This window comes from Ochotona princeps, chromosome 12 (assembly GCF_030435755.1).
Source record: "Ochotona princeps isolate mOchPri1 chromosome 12, mOchPri1.hap1, whole genome shotgun sequence".
In the NCBI taxonomy this organism is placed as follows: domain Eukaryota; kingdom Metazoa; phylum Chordata; class Mammalia; order Lagomorpha; family Ochotonidae; genus Ochotona; species Ochotona princeps.
In genome coordinates this window covers 9,198,753-9,219,161 of record NC_080843.1, presented here as the reverse complement: position 1 = coordinate 9,219,161, position 20,409 = coordinate 9,198,753, and the positions used below count along the sequence as shown (strand labels likewise).

Here is a 20,409-nt window from a genome sequence, read left to right as displayed (position 1 = left end):
AGTGTGCCTAAGAATGCAACAGAGGAAGGCCCAAGTACTTTGACTGCTGCACCTGCTTGGGAGAACTGGATGAAGCTCCTGGCTTACAGGAGCCATTGTAGCCATTTAGGGAGTGAACCAATAGATAGAAGATCTGTCTCTCTCTCTCCCTCTCTGTCTATAACTGTGCCATTCAAATCAATAAAATAAATCCTCAAATTTGACTGAACAAATGTTTATTAAGTTCCTATAGCCTATTAGCCAAGCAGAAATCAGCATGGAAAGGATCTTTGTAAAGTCCATGAAAACCACATATTATGGTTTTTAAAAATGATGTGGATTTTAAAAATTTCAGAATTATAATAAACCTGAGAAATGCCTTGAGCAGGAGTCGTGTTAGTTGTTAGACCACTGAAGTCCTGGAATCAGCTCCCCAACACACTGGCAGAGATTCCACGCATGAGGTGGCGTCTGCTGTCCCGTGTCCATCACCTCTGAGTTAGTGAGGCTTGTTGTATAGTTCTCCCACCATCCTGACTCCTTCCTCTTAGGAAGCACGCACTGTACCTTGCTCCCAAGGCTGCTGTTGGGGGACAGTTAGCAGCTGCGCTGTCAGCCCTGCCAGGTTAGTTTGGTGCCACGGCTCAATATTGCAAGGCCATTCAACTCTGGCCTGAGGTCAACTTCAATCAGATAAAGGAACTCCAAAGGTACATCAAAGCATTCATGGAAAAACAACTAAAATATTAGTTTCTTAAATTTTTATTTCACTTGTTTTTATTGGAAAGACAGATTTACAGAAAGAGAGACAGAATCTTCTATCTGCTGGTTCACTTCCCAGATTGCCACAGCTGCTGGAGCTGAGCTGATCCAAAGGAGCCTCTTTTGGGTCTCCCAGGCAGGTACAGGGTTCCAAGCCTTTGGGCCATTCTCTACTACTTTTCTCAGGCCACAAGCAGGGAGCTGGGTGGGCAGTGGAGCAGCTGGGACACAAATTAGTGCCGCTATGGGATGCCAGCACTTGCAGAAGGGGGATCAGCTAGTTGAGCCATCACAGCAGCCTACTCTGTTTTTTGTTTTTGTTTTTGTTTTTGTTTTTTTTATTAAAGATTTATTTTATTTTTATTACAAAGTCAGATATACTGAGAGGAGGAGAGATAGAGAGGAAGTGGAGCTGCCGGGATTAGAACCAGCGGCCATATGGGATCAAGGCGAGGACCTTAGCCACTAGGCCACGCTGCCGAGCCCAGCCTACTCTGTTTTGATGAAAGAAATGTTTCAAATCCATGCAGTTTTTTTTTTCCCAATGAAGCTTTTGAAGAACCCATGTATTCTAATTTCTTTCCTATTGACCGTTTTGTTTTTCAGTTGGCTTAGATTTTGGGTTGTCCAGAGGGCTTATTTATCCTCCTGAGACCCTCAGTAGACACATCTAAGTCTGAACCAACCACATAACCACTACCCAAAATTTCATCTGTTGTTCTTCCGTGTGTTGTTAGGACACACCAGCTGAGAGAGGAATTCTCCAGGATCTGCCAGTCGCTCAGCTCTTCTCTAGCTTGGGGGCCTCTGTTTCCCTGTTCTCCCACCACCCTACTCTCCATGTGTACCCCATAAGTTCCTCGTTCAGAGGTCAGCTTCCTCTGGCTTTGGGGCTCTGATGTCCTGATCCATGGGGCTGAGTGTTTGTGTCCCAGCCTTTGAGATGGAAGGGGAGAGGTGGAAGCAGTTAAGAGATTAAAGGTGCTCCTCCGCACCATGTCTGTGTCATTCATTTGCGAGCTGCTGGGGGAGACAGGACAGGCAGGCTCTTGGAGGTGGACCATGTGCAGAACCTCAAGGCAGGAGGGGAGAATGACGCCGCCATCTTTGCCACACCCCTGTGTGAGCAGCACGTGATGCCTGTCCTGTTACCCATACATTGCCTTTTTGCATTTCTGTGCTTTGCTAGGAAAGGTGCATTTAAAAAAAAAAGATTTATTTATTTTTATTGAAAAGTCAGATATACAGAGAGGAGGAGAGACAGAGAGGAAGATCTTCTGTCCGATGATTCACTCCCCAAGTGACTGCAACGGCCAGTGCTATGCTGATCCAAAGCCAGGAGCCAGGAACCTCCTCCAGGTCTCTCACATGGGTACAGGGTCCCAAGGCTTTGGGCTATACTCAACTGCTTTCCCAGGCCACAGGCAGGGAGCTGGATGGGAAGTGGAGCTGCCGGGATTAGAACTGTCACCCATATGGGATCCCGGGGCACTCAAGGTAAGGACTTTAGCTGCCAGGCCACCACGCCAGGCCCAGGAAAGGTGCATTCTTATACCCACAGGACCAAACACAATGTGTAGCACAACTGAGGAGTTGGACAGTGAATGAATGATGAATGCATTCCCAACCCCCAACCCAAACTAAACTCCAAGCAAGAGTAAAAGAGAATTAAAGGGCAACAAGATTTGAAGGGGCTTGTGGAGGTGTTTGTTGGAATAGTTAACCATGCAGTTCAGGGGTAGTGGCAGGCTGGTGGGAAAGCCTGTCACTGGCCATGCGTGGGGCCAGGAGTTGGGGGACATTTGAAGGCCAACACTGACAAGGGCAAAGGGGCAATGAAGAAGCTGGCTCAGGAGAGGATGGCTTCATCATTGGAGAATACCCAGGAGGTGTGAGGTGGCATTTCCTTCAGAGCCACATGAAGAAGCTTCCATGGAAGGGCGTGGTGTGGAATTAAAGGAGTGACCTGGACTCGGGGGGCAGGGAAGTGGCCCAGATAAGAAGGATGCCTTGGGCCCAGCAGCGTGGCCTAGCAGCTAAAGTCCTCACCTTGAACGCGCTGGGATCCCATATGGGTGCCGGTTCTAATCCCGGCAGCTCCACTTCCCATCCAGTTCCCTGCTTGTGGCCTGGGAAAGCAGTCGAGGACGGCCCAATGCATTGGGACCCTGCACCCGCGTGGGAGACCCGGAAGAGGTTCCTGGTTCCCGGCTTCGGATCGGCGTGCACCGGCCCGTTGCAGCTCACTTGAGGAGTGAAACATCGGACGGAAGATCTTTCTCTCTGTCTCTCCTCCTCTCTGTATATCTGACTTTGTAATAAAAATAAATCTTTAAAAAAAAAAAAAAGAAGGATGCCTTTCTGTGCTCCTGCATACAAGGGGCGTGACATAGAGTCAGCAGGCCCTGACCCACATCTGCTCCCACCAACAGTGGGTGGTGGTGCAGAGTGGTTGCTGATTTGCAACATTTCCAGAAGTACGGTGTGAAAACAGAGGAGGTCAGGGCAAAAGAAATCAGACTTGAGCTGAATAGAGGTGCATTAGAAATGGACGGGCCTGTGCTGAGCCCCTGCTGATGAAGAGAATGGAAGAAGCAGGTGGTTGGGGTAGGGCTTCAGGACTGGTGGCCAGGCGGTGCGATGTTGCCCAGCCCCAGCAATCCAGATGGTGCTCCCATGGTGTCACAGAGTGGTGGTTGCAATTGTCTGTAAAAATACATATATGCATTTTCTAATATTTAAAGATTTCACGTAATAAAAGGTGATTAGCATAAGGTGCTTCCATGCCACGTTGGAGTGCTTGGGTTGTGTTTCCCAGCTCGAGCTCCAGACCAGTTCTCCAGAAGAGAACTTCTGACCACTTCTGACCCAGGCACGCAGCAGCGAGGACTCAGGCAGTTGGGTTCTTGTCACCCATGTGGGACACATAGTTTGAGCTCCTGGCCTGAAGCTCCAGCCTTGGCCCATCCCTGGTTATTCTAGGCATGGGAGGGGGAAGTGGTTGAGAATTCTGCTTGTCTAATAATATGTTTTTTTAAAAGATTTATTTTTGTTTTTATTGGAAAGTCAGATTTACAGAAAGGAGGAGAGACAAAAAGAAAGATCTTCCATCTGCTGATTTACTCCCTAAGTGCTCATAACAGCCAGAGCTGAGCTAATCCAAAGCCAGGAGCCAGGAGCTTCTTCCAGGTCTCCCACATGGGTGCAGGGTCCCAAGGCTTTGGGCCGTTCTCGACTGCTTTCCCAGGCCACAAGCAAGGAACTAGATGGGAAGCTGGGCAACTGGGACACGAACCAGTGCCCATATGGGATCCCACCACATGCAAAGCAAGGACTTTAGCCACTAGGCTACCATACTGGGCCCATCTAATAATATTTTTAGAAAGCATACAAAGGTACTTCCAAAAAGTGAAGTGGAATTTCACAATTCCATTGTAAAAACATGGAACTGAAAAGATACTGGGCTGGTGTTATGGCATAGTACGCTGGACTGTCACCTGCTGTGCTGGCATTTTGTATAGGCACTGGTTTATGTCCCAGCTGCTCTGCTTCCAGTCCATCTCATTGCTAACGGCCTGGGGAAGCAACATACAATGGCCCAAATCATCCACATGGGAGTCCTTCAAGAAGCTCTTGGCTTCAACTTGGCTCAGCCTTGGCTGGTAGCAGCCATTTGGGGAATAGACCAGAGGATGGGAGAGAGAGAGAAAGAGTGTGTGTGTGTGTGTGTGTTTGTGTGTGTGTGTGTGTTGTAAGGTGCAGGGGTTTCCTTCAACTTGGCTCAGCCTTGGCTGTTAACAGCCATTTGGGGAATGGACCAGAGGATGGGAGAGAGAGTTGCAAGGTGCAGGGATTTCTGTTTCCTGTATATGCAGAGGCCTCTCCTGGCACAACTTCTAACCCTCCTGTGTGAAGGATGCTGTATCATTCTGATGTGTGCACGCATTGCAGGAGTCATGAGCGTCCACCCAGTCTGTTCTGCCAAATCACACCTGGCATGTGTTCGGAGACAGCGCTGGCACAAGGCCTGGCCTCTGTCTGGGACCAAGGCCTCTGACTTAGAAGCCAAAACCTGGCAGGGGTTCCAGGAGCCTGGCTCACCGGGCCGGCATATTAGCCTGCTTGTTCTCTCGTGCAATGCTTTATGGAAATCTACCGGGCACCGAAAGAGGCAAGAAAGCCCAAGTGGCCGTGCCCTGCACCTGCCTGGCACCACTGAGGGAGCGAAGCTGCTGCGAAAGTCAACATGAAGAACTGGCGAGGGACTAAAGTGGAAAATGCATTGAGAAAAGCCAAGAGCGGTGCCAGCCTCTCAGCATTGTGAGCCCTTTCTCAAGGAAGACTTGGAGCTACGGAGGAACCCGTGGTCCCAGGTCCATGAGCCCAGCTCTGCCACATCCCACAGCTTCACATGTGTGGCATGATGCAAAGACAGCGCAGGAAAGACTGCCTCCCGGGAACAGGTGTTTAGCCCAGTGGTTAAATTACCCACGTGCCATGTCAGAGGGCTAGCTCTTGCTAATCCATATGCTGGGGGGCAGCAGTGATAGCTCACATAATTGGGTTCTTGCCACCCAAGTAAGAAACTTGGATTGAGTTCTAAACATGAGCAAGGCGGGCCCAGCATGGTAGCCTCGTGGCTAAAGTCCTCATCTTGCATGCACTGAGATCTCATATGGGTGCTGGTTTGTGTCCTGGCTGCCCCACTTCCCATCCAGCTCTTTGCTTGTGGCCTGGGAAATCAGTAGAGGATGGCCCAAAGCCTTGGGACCAAGCACCCACATGGGGGATCCAGAAGAGGCTCCTGGCTCCTGGCTTTGGATCAGCTCAGCTCCGGCTGTTGTGAACACTTGGGGAGTGGACTTCCAGTGGACAGGAGTTTCTCTCTGTCTCTCCTTCTCTCTGTAAATCTGAATTCCCACTATAAATCAGTCTGGCCTAGCTCTGACTGATGTGGCTAGTCAGTGAGTGAACCCAGTGAGACCTCCTTCTATTTATTTTGTAAATAAATAAATAACTCATAGTGCAGATATTCACCAAGATATGCTGATTTAAAAAAATGATCAGGGGCTGGCATAGTGGCATTGCAGATTAAGCTTCTGCCTGTAATGCTGGCTTGTCACATGAGCATTAGTTCAGGTTGTGGATGCTCCACTTCCAATCCCATACCATGTTAATGCACCTAAGAAAATCAGCAGAGGTTGACCCAAGCTCCTGGGCTCCTGCCACTTATGAGGGAGACCTAGATGGGCTTTGAGGCTCCTGGCTTTGACCTGGCCCAGCCCCAGTTATGGTGGCCACTTTAAGAGGGAACCAACAGGTAGAAGATCTATTTCGCTTCCTCACTACCTTTGAAATGAATAAACTAAATCTTAAAAAAACCCCAAATGGTCAGCTGCTACAAGAATGAGGGTGTGAGGGTGTATTTAAGCAACAGAAATCAGAACTACAAAGCTGAAGCCAACTGTTAATGTGCTGAGGGAGGGGTTTGTTTTGCTTTTTAAATTCCGTGATCTAGTGCCATGCACTTGCGAGGGGCATTTTTGGTGTCCTATTGCTAACATCACACAGCGCCTTGCATTGCCTGATTTCTCCATTCCTGGCCACCAGGACAGGAACTCGACGACTCCTGTCGGCAAGGCTGTTGCACGTAATGGGGCAGGCCAGGACCCGCCGAAGCCAGTCCTGGCTCCAGCTGCTCCTGCCACTTGTGCAACCCAAGTGCTTGGGCCTGCGTCTGCAAGCTCGTGTCATCCGCTCCTCCCGGAAACAAATTTCTTAGCACCAGCACTGGAGAGAAGTGTGTGGCGGCCACCAGCCCATGGCCTGGCATCCCTGTAGCCATGTGGGCACTGCTGAGCCCTCTCCAGAGATTCAAGGCCCAGGTCACCTGCAAAATACGAGGGGTCAGAGGAATGGATGTCTTCTAAGAGGCTTGGCTTTGCAAAAGCCTGGTCCTTAATATTTGCGCAAAAGGGGCCGATTTGGATCCGTTTCTAAGCAGTGGGAAACCATCAGCTGCAGCATGCTCTGGGCCTCGTCGCTCAGGCTGCGCACAGGTGACATGCCTGTTGGGTGATGCGCACATCTGCAGCGCTGGCAGGGCTGCCTCATTAAATGAGGAGACGATCCCTCCTGATTTACCATGGAGAATGAGAGCGCGGAGCCCTGGCTGCACAGGTGATCTGCTGGCACCTGCTGCCAGCATGGAAGCCGAAAGCGAGGGGTGGGTCCTTTGATGACGCTTCCCTTTTGCTTGTTTACTTTCTTTTCACATAGCCTGCGACCCAGCAGGAGGCCTTTAAAGCCAAAATAATTAATTACCTCCTCTAACCCCAAAAAAGTGGTGAGACACAAATATGATGAGGAAAGGCCAGCTTGGCTCCCGCGGCAGTAGCAGCCGGGGAGGTAGCCACTTTCTCAGGCCTTGGGGCTAGAGGGAGACCAATTAGAAGATGTTCTGGAGGGTCTAGGCCAGGCCGCTCTGCTGTGTCCTTCATGTTTCTGTGTCAGAGCACTGGACTGTAAGCCCCAAAAGCGGGTCATCTCTTCCCGAGAGGAAATGGACGAACCGGGAGGCCAGAGGCCCTCCCGTGGCCAAGGGAAGCTGCCCTAGGGCAGCTAAGACAGTCTCTGCTTTTGGAAGTAGAGGACATGCCATCGGGGCACAGGGTAACGTTTCAGGAACTTTCCAAATGTGCCACGCAGTCCTGTCCTCGTGCCACCTTCACCCTTCCCTCCCCTGACACTGGAGGCCCGGCCTGGTCAGTGCGTTTCTAAGTCCTAGGGTGTTCCTGCCCCTTGTGAATCTGCATCTTCCTGTCCATCCCAACAGCAGCCACCTCCTCCCCTGGCCTGGCCTACTGCGTCCCCCTGCCCTTCTCTCGCGTCTGGCTCTGGCTGCTGGCCACCCCTCCTCGGCATCCCTTGAGATCCTCCCTTGAGAAGCCAGCTCCAGTCCAACCTGGCCGCTCCTGCTCCTACTTAGCCTTCCCGGCAGTCCCAGGCCTCCACTCCATGTTCCTTGCTGTGACTGGATGGTCAGTTTCCCCAAGTCAGGGAGGAGGGACTTCGTGCCTTCCCTCTCTACCCCTCACCTGTCTGCAGCACCAGGAATACTGGATTGAGTGGTTAATTGCTCTCATACGTACACCAACCCCAGGGCATCAGGCCAAATTCAGACATGGTATGTAGCAAGTTTTCTCTATGGGCACTCAAGGAAAGGGCAAAAAAAAAAAAAAAATCCTCTCTGTTCCCTAAATATCTTCAGATGGCTACAGGTCTGAGCTCAGGTTTGTGAAACGGCAGGGGGAGTGGTGGCAGTGTTCAGTTTTCTTCTGGCACCTTCCCTGTGAATGGTAGATGTGAGCACAGGAGGGAGGGGACCAGCTAAAACACTTGTACCATACAGGAGGTGTCCCATCTCAAGCACCTATCCAGATCCCTACCTGGGCTTCTGCTGTGCTGCTAGGGACCAGAAATGACAGCGCCATCCCCAAAGGAGACAGCTATCCACACAGACCGAGCTGAGCAGGGTGCTGGTGGCTGGTCTTGAACACAGTGCAGCGTCCCAGGCCTTGTTAAAAAAAAAAAGTGGAATGCAATGTGCACACTGGGGCACTCCAGTGGAGTGCGAAGTTGCCGCAAGATGCAGAAAGCAGGGGCTGCCATTGACCTTGTCATCATCAGCTCCTTGAGGATGAGGGGCCTAGTGTCCCACAGGAATGGATGGCGTGGTCCCTAAAGAAAGCCTAGTGCACGCAGTTAAAGAAAACTCATTAGGAGGGGGGTGGGGAAAGACAAGGTGAGGAAAGGAAGAGGAAGAGGAGTGGAGGTAATGGACAGGTCTGGAGCAACGGGAAAGCCGAAAGGCAGGCAGTGGCCCTCGGGGCCCTGGCAGAGCGGCTGGAGGAGTGTCGCTTCTTCCCACCTGGGTTTTCTGTTCCCAGGGCATTTTTATGATGTTTTATTGAAGAATATAAGCTGAAGACACAAAGTAAAAATAAAGCCCCCAACCTCACACCGTACAGAAAAAGCAAATAGTCACTGTAAATCAAGGCCTCCAACTCTGAGATGCAAACGGAGACGTACGTCTTTGTGACCCTGCATCAAGCAGTGGTCTCCAAATGCTAACAAAAGCACAGGCGAGCAAAGGGAAAGAGGAGATACATTGGACGTTAGGAAAAATTATAACTCTGCTGCTCTGTGGGATACTGTCAGGAAAAAAAACTGCTACAAAAGGGGAAGAGATATTTGTAAACCATGTATCTGATAAAGGCTTAATATCAAATGTATATAAAGAACTCTTACAACTCAGCAGTGAAGGGAAAAGACACCCAGTATAAAAGTAGAAAAAAACAAAAACCTTCAGTAAGCCTTCTTCTACACCTATGGTCAGCAGGCCCGTGAAAGATGCTGGTCACCATGGCTCATGAAGGAAACGCAAGCCAAAGGCGCAAGCCTGCAACCGCGGCCGGGCCAGTAGCAGTTGTGGGTGGGATGTAGTCACCTGTGAATCCTGGTATGTGGTTGCTTTGCACAGAAATGGTACGGCACTGTTGAGAATCAGTTCCTCAACTAGCTAAACATGGAACTGATCTATGACCCAGCACTTGTGCCAGGTGTACACCCAGAACAGCTATGAGGGACTTAGAAAGGGACACAGATGCTAAAGGAATTCACAGTAACCAAGATGTGGGGACCTCTGAGCATCCATGAACAGATGAAGGATGAGCAAAATGTGGTGTATACACAACTGGAATATTATTTAACCATAAAAAGGAATGAGGTTCAAATATGTGCTACAATAGAAATAAGCCTTTAATAATTATTATCACGCTGTGTGACATAAACCATAAGCAAATATTGAACATCTTATGTTTTCACTCATATATCAACAACAGAAAAATTTACAAATACAAAAAATAGACTGCCAATTCCCCTGAAGGAAGATGGAGAGTTATTCCTGAGAGGCTAAATATTCACTGTGACAAAGTTTTGAAAATATTTAAAATGGAAGTTTTGATGTTATGTACATTTTGCTAAAAAATTTCAAAAATGAGCAGAGACTTTGATAGAAGAGACATTTCTACAAAAAAATACATGTAAGTGGGCCATAAGGGTGATGCCAGTCAACACCACAGTGAGGGACTTTACATCGATTGGGACAGTGGCAATGCAAACGTCAGGCAGCCGGAAGGGCACCGGCTGGCCGCACTTTGGGAAACAGGTGAGAGTCCCTCAGAAGCTTGCACATGTGAGCAGCACATGCCCAGGGATGTACTTCTCCTCAGGTGGTGTGGCCAAGAGAGGTGGCAACATGCATCCACACAGGAACACGTTCTGAGCAGCAGTTCTCCCAAGAGCCAAAAGGAGGCCAGGTGTCCATGACTGATAATGAACAAAGCGTGGTCCGTGCACCCAGTGCAATGTAAGTTGGTAGCGATCAAGGAATGTGATGTGTGGTAAAACATAGATGACCTGTGGAACACAGGAAGTGAGAAACATGTCACATGGGACGACATGTTTCGTGGTTCCATTTATGAACCCAGAAACTCACCAGTCAACTCTGAAAATCTATCAGCATCCTGGAAGTCTTTTTGAAACAAATACTAGATTACATTTCATCACACAAATTTCCTCAGACTTCAGTAAAACTGCGACTGTCCCATCTCCTCACTCATGTGTCTGGTCTGCCGGCCAGTTGCCCTCTCTGCCCTTGGTTCCATCTGTCAGTCACCTCCCCTTTCTCCTTCCCTTGGCAGTGGGCTGCCCCGCCGTGCACGTCGCCGTGTGGCCCAGCGGGCAGGGCTGACGCTCCCTCGGTGCTTCCGAGGTGAGGCTCGTGCACAACGAAGCACGCACATTTCTAGTGTGCAGTCTGCGAACTCGGACAAATACACAGACGTGGATAACTCAAGTGAATCCATTGTCCTAGCATTAAAATTTAATTTTTTAATTTCAAAGAAACCTTCAGATTCAGTTCTTGTCATAGATCTATTGTATTTTAATGAGGCTTTGTGTGTGTGGGTGGGTTCCTCTTTCAGTTAAATCTCTGGAGCGCAGCAATGCCAATTTCATCCTACTGTCTGAGCTGACTAGTGAAAGCTGATGTAGTGTTTTACTCTGCAACTACATGTTAATGTATCTTATATCACTAATGCATCAAAACTGTGGCTGTACCAAGGTTTGTGTTTATAGAGGAATCAGGCTGTAAGCTGAATCGGCTCATGTCATCATAGATCTGTAGTCAGAAACAGGCAAACCAAGATTTATTTGTCAAGTGGAAAAAAAAAAATGATGGAACAGAAAACTCAGCCCTGTCACCTTGCCTAATGAAGCAAACGACTGTGGCTGTCAGTGAGATATCAGTTTTTGTGATTGTTATTGTGACAAATTTGTACAGCTCATATTTTTGTAAGAAAAATCTCCCATGCTTCTCTAGTGTTAACTACCTGTTTTCCCGTCGCAAGCACTTCTGTCTAATACGGACATAGCAAGAGAAATCACGTAAGAAGGAGGGCCTTCAGTGGGAGAGTTCACTTGGAGACGTGTTCATTCCAGACTGGATCTTGACGTCTGAAAGCGTCTTCCCGAGACGATGAGTTCGGAGTCTTCTGCTCCAAGTCGGGAGCGCTGCTTGCCTGTGACATTCATTGTCCAAATGAGACTAATGCAAGAAGAGGCTTTTTTCGAGCAAAGCGAGTGATTATCAAAATGTGCAGGACAAAAATATTAATAACTACTGTTTTTTTTTCTTCCCCCCAATTTTCTATCTCCCGGGAGTTCAGAGCCCTAACTACTTCTTAATTACAAGTCGCAGTCAGGCTGCCTGCTCCTTGTCACTCCTCTTGTATCCATGGATGTCCTTCTACATATCCTGTGCATGGGACTATGTGTTCAAATTCAAGGTTGGGGTGGTGAGGCAGAGGGAGAGGTGTTAATTCAGACGTTATGACACTGTGATAATGCTGTTATTTAAGGCACGTATTTGGGTATGTTGGTGCTCTGTAGTTTTATAAGTAAGCCAAAGGGGGTCCCCTCCTGGCTGCCATAGTCCTCCTCGAATCCCGTGTCCTGTATGTCTCATCCTATCCGAGAATAGAATTGATGCTGCTCTAATCCCTGGAAGTTTGGAACTAATGAACTGACTGCTGAGCCGCCGCCACGGAGCTTGGTCCCAAACTATCCTGTACTTCACACTCGATTTATTCTCCAGATGGCGAGGCTGCGCCGCCCGCCGCGCGGGACCACCTCTTCCACTGGAGTGTCAAAGTGGACGGATGTTGTTTTCTTTGTGGATTTGATCATTCTGGGCTAGAAATTCACAAGGATGAGTCATTGTTACTCTGTAATGGGCATCAGTTGAACTGACTGCATGCCTGTTTTCTGCTTTAATTTTGGAGTTTGCAGGCCCCGCATTGGGGGATTTACCCGCTTCCTACATCTGGGAAGCGGGTCTCTCCCCCAGGTGATCGGAAGGCAGCCTCTGAAATCATAGCACGCCTTGTTTCCTGGCTCAGACAGTCTCAGAGTAGGGTGGCTTATGGAGAAGGACAAGTTTATTAGCCCCTGGTCCAGTGCACCGAGCAGCCCATGGCATGAAATAGTGATTGGAACCACACCTCCCAAACAGGAAACTGCAGGACAGCCTCATCTGGGTCAGCTTTGTGCAAGTTCAGAACCCACTGTGGAGCTGGTCTCCTTGAGGGTCAAGTGCATCTCTTTAGGGACGAAGACCTTTCAAATACCACTGTTTGTCAACCCTTAGGGGAACAAGTCCATTCCGTGGTTATAGAAGGATTTACCTTTGAACACGTTTGACTGCAACCCCTTTTAAGCTTGCTTTTAAACAACGTATGCTCCCCATACACGGGAAGCCTCCCCGCAGCAAAGGGGCTTTGGTCTGCCTCTCTTTTTTCCCCCTTCCTTCTCCTACAAGTACATAACCCCCCTAATGAGCTCACTTCCCCCAAGAGTCCTTCTTAAATGATGGGGTTTGCCAGAGACCATGGAAGGTGGAGAGATGGTCCTAGTCGGTCAAGGTCGAGGGATTAGAGAATGACAGAAGGGAAGGGCCAAGCGGATGAGATGGTGGAGGTGAAAGTAAGGCATGTGCTGGTGGAAACAGCTGCATGTCTGACTCACTAACCCAACCCCAGCACCACATTCAATTGTTCTTGGAAGCCGCTTTCCCCTCAGCCCCACAGATGGCACGGGTGTGTTTGCTAGCATAGGAACATATTTCACCATCAAAACACCAAAAAGAAAAAAACAATCAACATGCTTGCTGGTTGGTGCAAATTTGGTGAGGTTGTTGGGTATTTGGGTGTGTATCAGAGAGATGCATGCTGTTTGTGTAAACTGGTCCAAGCGGCAGCATGTTGCTGGTGAGGCCACTGTGTGGCCACACACTTCTGAAGCCATCGTCCGCCTCCCTGTACTCCTCTCTCTCTGTCTTTTGTTAAAAAGCTGCAGAGTAGCAAAGTAGAGAGGTCTGTTTTAATTCTGAGCCAACAACAACAACAACAAAGGTTTAATAAAATGTACTCACTGCTCATGATTATAACATTGCAAAATACTAATCAGATTATGCCTGAACTAGATGCTTCCCTTGCAGTCATCAGGCTAAGTAAACTGGAATGTGCTGAAACCATGGCAATCTGACTTTAGATTAAAAAAAGGAGAAAAACACAGATTCAGAACTTGAGTTCTGAACAAACAGTTTCCTTCTGACTTGGTTGAAACAACCTGAACAGTGGAGAGGTCAGGCTTTGTTTGATGTTAACATGAACGACGCAGGGAAGCGATGAGGCCGGAATCCCAGCATCGTTGAGCGCACGTGCAGATCCAAGTGGAGGGCAGAGTTGATGAGCCGAATCATTCAGCTTTAAGATGCATCCCAGCCTGCAGGATCTCGGAGTTGGGTTTTATACCCGCTGCCCCAGCAAAGCTCTGTGAGGCTGATTCGGCTGTTGAAAGATAACCTGGAAGCTGAAATGTTTGCACACCAGGGCGATCCTGATTGGTAGCCATGAAGGATACTCGGAGCATAACACACTTTAGGTTCTCCAAAGACAAGGAGTTGTTTTTTTTTGGGGGGGGGATATATTTATTTTTATTGGAAAGGCAGATTTATAGAGAGGCGGGACAGAAAGATCTTCTGTCCTCTGGTTCACTCCCCAAGCAGCCACAATGGCCAGAGCTGACTGAGCCAATCCGAAGCCAGGAGCCAATAGCCAAGAGGTTCCTCCAGGTTTCTCACATGGGTGCAGGGTCCCAAGGCTTTGGGCTGTCCTCTACTGCCTTCCCAGGCTACTAGCAGGGAGCTGGAGCAGCTGATACACAAACCAGCACCCATATGGGATCACAAGCATGCAAGGTGAAGATTTAGCCACTAGGCTATCGTACCAGGTCCACCAAGTTTTATACACATGTGTTGCCCAAGAGCTGGATGTCTTTGTCTCAAGTGCCCCAGGCAGCTGTAGAACCATGATACTGAGCTAACTTCTACTCTTCGCCTGCGGTGTTTTCCTATTTACTGGTTCTGACAGGACTGCATGGTAGACTAAGCAGATAAGTTCATAGTTGTGGGACAAAGGCATGATGCAGAATCGAACTAACCATTCTTGGCTGTGCCTCCTCTGACTTGGGCTAGCAGAAGCTCTCCTGCTTTTTGTGTAAGGCTGGACTGATTTCTAGTAGAGCTCTGAGTCAGGACTGCACGGGCCCAGCCAAGAAGGATCTCCCAACAACTCATTTTTTTTTTTTGAAGATTTACTTATTTTTATTAGAAAGTCAGATTTACAGAGAGGAGGAGAGACAGAGAGGAAGATCTTCCGTCTGCTGATTCACTCCCCAAGTGGCCGCAATGACCGGAGCTGAGCTGATCCAAAACCAGGAGCCAGGAGCTTCTTCTGGGTCTCCCACATGGGTGCAGGGTCCCAAGGTTTTGGGCCGTCCTCAACTGCTTTCCCAGGTTACAAGCAGGGAGCTGGATGGGAAGCAGGGACTGCTAGGTTTAGAACCGGCGCCCATATGGGATCCCAGTGAGTGCAAGGTGAAGACTTTTATCACTAGGATATTGCACAGGACCCAGCTTTGCCCCGTTCAGCCCAGATCCCACTGGGAAGCCTGCCTCGCCTCCATGTGGTCCACCACTCTGGGAGCCTCTCATTGACTGGACATACACTCAGTATTGGCTTGAAGACTTTTTTCCTTTGGTCTCTACTTTGGCTTGCTGCTTTCCTAGATGAGCATTACTGTTCACATGGCTGGATATAGTTGCCTTGAAAAAGCACCCAGCAGCAGTGAGAGGTTTTAACATTTTATTAGTTTCATAAAAACCCTTCCCAAATGAAGCACGACTTTTGATAAGTGTTCATTCTGACAATGAGAATGTGTTGAGGGCTGTTGGCAAGTTGGAGGAATTTGGTTTTGAAACTGAAATTGGCAGGAAGTGCTTGCTTCTTCCCAGGGCCAGCCCTCGGCCCTCACGAGGCTCCTTTCCCTTCCCCTTACCCCACCTTCCTTACCTCCTACCCCAAAGCTAATAAATCACCCACAAAGCTAATAAATCATGGTATCTTTGGATACCAAAGCCGACTTTCAGCCGTTCAGCTCCTCTAAGCTGCGGAGCCAAGACTCACAAATCAAAGGGGGAAAAATGTATGTGTCAGCCACTTGGGGAGGGGATTTCTTGGTGATGTTGCTGCTTCCCCCTGAATAAGTTGGAGCTTTCTTTGTAGAACAGAGTGTCAGATTCCTGTGAGCTGCTTCTTAATTGAATGTCAAGATGCAACTGCATTGCACACAAATAAAGTGAATGAACAGAAAAGCAGGATGCCTATTTCCCTCCTCATGTGGCCAGGCCGGCGGATGAGGCAGCCGCGAGGCAGATGCTCACCAGTTTCTCAGTTGCTGAAGGAGAAGATGCAGGTCGGGGAATTAGAACCACGCTTGGCACCTAGTGAGTGCTCAGTCCTGAGTAGTGAGCTATTGGTGATGCTCCCTGTCCAACTGGGAGGTAATGCTGTTGGCGGGAAGACAGTACCATGTGTTGGGGATGGCCACAGGGTCACCAGTGGCTTGAATGAAGTCTAGACACCAGTGGCTCACGTGTCAGACTGGAAGACTTATCCCAAGTAACGCTTCTCTGATGTACAGGAAATGTGTAGATACGACGAGCAGATTCCACCTAACCCACGCAGCCATCAATGAGCCCATTCTATTGGGTTCCTTCAGTAATGGAAACAAATTTAGGAGATGTTTCTTATCAACATATACAGAATGAAGCCCGACTGAGAATAGTCCAAACTCTTGAAGACTTTGACCTGGGCCCGACTGAGAAGTGCGTGAGAGTCAACGCGGTGTCCAGTGGCCTGGCCGAAGAGGATCTGGAGGTCCTTCTGCAGTCGCGGGTCCTTCCTTCCAGCCTCATGCTCCCCAAGGTGGAGGGACCCCAAGAAATCCAGTGGGTGAGTCGCTTTCCCATCTGGCTGGCCTTGAGTGCCGTAGCTGTCCAGACCATGCACAGCAGAGAGCAAGGGGATTGGGAATTAGCAATGAGTGCCAGAAACCAGTTCCTGCCTACCGTGAGAGCCTGGCTTTCCCCCAAGGTTCTCTCTCCTGGCCGATTTGTGATGTGCACGGCACAGCCATGGCCCCCACCCCCCCCACCCCCGCAGACCCAGCAATGTCCTAGCATGATGTGCGTTTTGTCTCCTCTCCCACCCCACCAGCGCCACCCCCTGGAAGAGCCAGCACCCAGGGGGACTTCCCCAGATGCGTTTGGGCAGCAAGAGCAGGCTAGTGGCAGATGAGAATTGCACCTAGAGGATGGGAGGACAAAGGTCACTCTGTGGGGGCAACTGGAGGAATAAACAGGAAGCTTTTAACTAGTGGTTTTAATTAGCACAGATATTATTTCCTGAACAGTTCTCCAGTGCATCCCTTTTAAATTGCTGACAGGTGTGTTTGCATTTCACGACAGACTTTGCAGCCAATAAAAATCTGAAATGCAAAGCAGTCAGGCCCGTCAAATTACTTATGAAAACTTTTGAAAGGGGCCTAATTATACCATGATTGTTTTGGTCGTGAAATGGTGCAGGGGTGGGCGGGCTGGGCTATACTGGGAGTTTTCTAGTATTCTAGTTTTCTAGTAGTATTCTCTGCTGAATAAAACAGCAATTCACGGCGCCCCTGGGGCCAGGGCCTATGGGATGTGAGTGCGGGCTGTGTCTGGGACAGATGAGTGGGCAGGGAGAGTCTTCAGACGCCTCATCGAGTGTTATCTCAGAGGCTGTGGCTGCAATCATGAGGCTCAGCTCAGGCCAGTCCAAAGGCAGGCATCTTGACCACTGGGCTAAGCATCTGTCTCTGCTGGTCCTTTTAGATATGGGGCTGTCCAGTGTGAGGCCTCTTGGCCACATGAGGCTGCTAAGCCCGTAAGATGTGCCCAGTGCCAATTGAGATGTGCTAGAAGTGTGTAAAATACACACCTGGCTTGAAGACACACCTGGCTTGAAGGGGTGAACAACCAACGGCGGGGGGGCGGGAATGTTAAAGAACATCTCAATAACTTTTATACTCATTGCATATGAAAATGATCATATTTTGATCAAATGGGTCGCATATCAGATATGATTAAAGTTGCCCAGATCCTGTTACTGCCTCAGTATCACTATTCAGAAACAGTGCCACTCACAGTTGCCATTGTAGAAAGGGACTTTAAAAATTTCATGGAAAATGTATAATATGAAAAAAAGAATGGGTTTCCAATTTTTTTTTTTTTTGAACCAAGTAAGCTTATCTTTCAGTTCCATTTTCCTGGAGCCTTTTGAAAGCTGTTGAGCAGTCATGGGTTGGACTGTTCTCAAAGCCCCTTACTCAAGGACCAGTATTAGACATGGCCGACCCAGGGTTCTTGCCACAGCGCCCCTCTGAAAGCTGGGAGGTGTGCTCGGAGTTGTTGCTACCCCGAGGCTTCTGCCCTGTTCACAGTTATCTGAAGTTGATTGCGGCGCTTCTGTTGCCTTTTGGTTGTTTATCACTGAGATTCCCCTGGTGTTGGGGGTGAGGGGCTAGGCGAGCCTCAGCGGCTTCCCTAAATGCCTAGGCTTGGAGAAACACACTGGAGTTTAAGCGGGACTTCTAGTTAACAGCAGCCTAGGGGCTGTTTATTTTATTTTATTTTTTTTCCCTCTCTGCCTGTATTTCTGCGAAGCATAAAACCCATAGCCTGGTCCACAGCTGAAAGATGGGCTTACTTGTTCCCTTTTGTGTGAGAATCTCTTGCTTGCCTTTTGTCGCTAGTGTGGGTGCTTGTTTGACTGGCATGGCTTATTGGACTATAACAAGCGTAACTCGGTCTCCTTTGTGGTGGGACAATTCTCCCACAAATCCCGAACAGTACGCATTCTTCCAACACACTATTGGGTGTGCACTGGAACTGAAAGAAGTGCTAGGCCCTGCTACCTCCTCTCCTCCTCCAGCCCTTTGTAAAGCCCCCCTCCCTCCCCTCCTCCTCCCACCCCCCCACTTCCCTCCATCTCACTGAAATGAACACTTTACCCGGCCGGAAACATTTAATCGTGTGCTTTTGAAAAAAATTAATTGAAACTTCTCCAGTAGTTACCTTTTGTGTTGGTCCTTAATGCAATTTTTTTTTAAAAGCTGGGGGGAGGGGAGGAGGAGAGAAGGAGGTAAAGGAGGGATTGGAATATTTAATTTTTTAAATGCCCCCATTGGGTTTAAAACAAAAGGGTTCAGAGGGTTTCTAAGAGTGGGGACTGTGTTGTAATGCATTTGTCTAGCTGTAAACTTTATGATTTTTGTGGCTGTAACTTTTATCATAAAGAGTGGGACAAGCAGCATTGCAAGGTGTTTTTAAATAAAAACATTTAAAAAGTCTCCTACATAATTAACACCCAAACCACAAATACTGTGCCACCCCACTTTCTCCCTTAGATGTGATATAAATTGTTTTCTGTTGCCTGGCGTCAAACCCTGCACGCGCTGTTCCCCTCGCATTGTGCCCTTCTCCTGGTTCCTGCCATGTGCCCTCGCCAGGAAAAGTTCCCTGCGAGGTGACCGACACCCTCCGAAGGAGGGAGGGGCCGGAGAGCAAGTGGGAATGATTCTTCATTACTGGAAGCTGTGATTTGTGTGAGCCTAATTGTAAAGTTACTGCAAATTGCTCCAAAGCTTTTTAAAGATCCCCGTGATTAGATTTTTGAGGTGGGGGCTGGAGGGGGCACAGGGTGACAGGGGTGCACCGACTTGGAGGGGGCAGCTAAAAGGGGAAATAACACCTCTAATCCTGCTTCTGGTAACCGGGCTGCTAGCTTTTAAAATGAGTTTCCTTTCTATTAGTCAGAATATTATGCTAAGCCTTAAGCATTAGTTTTTTATGTTGCCATAGCAGCCTTATTCCTGCAGGGTGGTGACCTGTGATGATTACAGTACAAAGCTTATGGGGTCTTGAAGCCCCCTTTGAAGATGAAAAGTCTTTGATGGTTTATATTTATGCAAATCTCTTAGATATGATTTACCCAACTGAGACTGAATGGAGAGATGATTAAAATTCTCCTTTCCTTTGATATCCATTAATGGCCGAATATTCCTTAAATTTAAAATGGATATATATGTTTTCATCTTTATTTACAAAAAATATCTTTATCATACCTGAGTTTCTTTTTTTTTTTAATCTGCCCACATCTTATTAGAGTGAGAGAGACATAATAGATTTACAACTTAGAGTGTGTTTTCCCCCTTCCGCGTGGGGGGCGGGGGCTCTGTGCGGGGGCTTTTGTATGTTTCCAGATGATAGATTTTGGAATTTGGGCTACCCTACTGGCGGCGCAGAGCTAGCTGTGAACTGGTCTCATGGAAAAAATTGGCGAGCTTTGGTCTTCAAAGAATTAAACTTCCTTTTTAAGGTCTTCCTAGGTAAGCTAAAAATCAGGAAGAGAAAAAAAAAAACCTGTGAACAAAGGGTACCAGGGCCATAATGAATTAATATGGATTCCACATAGAAGGCCGTGGAACAGGCCCGCCGATGGCAGTGCTGGCACAAAATGACAACACGGTGGCAGGTAGAGGCAGCCTGCATTGTCTCCGCACCCATGTTTGCATTGAGGAGGAGGGCGAGAGCTTTTCAGGGGTAGCTCTCCAGCGGCACCCCCTCTCCTTCCAGCTCTGAGCCTCTTCCAGGCCTCAAATGGCTCCTTTAGGGGGAGAAAAAAAAACTGTAATGCTTTATTTGCTGTGGTGGGAACTTCATTACCTTTTTTCTTTTGGTCTTTCCTCTTCTTTAAAAAAAGAAAAATTCTTTTGTGTGGACGAAAGTGGCTGGGGTGTCGCTTCCTCAGGTCACAGGCTCAGGGCCTGCTTCCCCGCCTGCAGTTCAGTGTGTGTACATTTTGTTTATGATACTTTTGATTTTCAGTTTTCAGACAGATTTTTATTCCACTTAAAAGGCCGAAAACTTGAACAACCAATGAATTTAATCCCTTTTGTGGAAACTGCCATGGGTTTGCTCAATTTTAAGGTAAGACGACCATCATATGATTACTAAGTTGGCATTTAAGATTTTGTTGATCCCCTACAGGAAACTTTTGTTTTCTGTTTTAACATCTGAAAATATTTTTCGAGAGAGATTTATAAGCA

At 48.4% G+C, this 20,409-nt stretch overlaps 1 protein-coding gene across 1 annotated transcript in view; it reads left to right on the top strand.

Moving 5' to 3' along the window:
- The window catches only part of CLYBL (citramalyl-CoA lyase), a 94,994-nt gene that overhangs the window by 48,294 nt on the left and 26,291 nt on the right, over positions 1–20,409 (top strand). The window contains exons 3-4 of the mRNA XM_012926372.2: positions 16,029–16,217; positions 20,189–20,290. Of these exons, the coding sequence (XP_012781826.2) occupies positions 16,029–16,217; positions 20,189–20,290 (291 nt within the window). The remainder of the gene's footprint in view (positions 1–16,028; positions 16,218–20,188; positions 20,291–20,409) is intronic.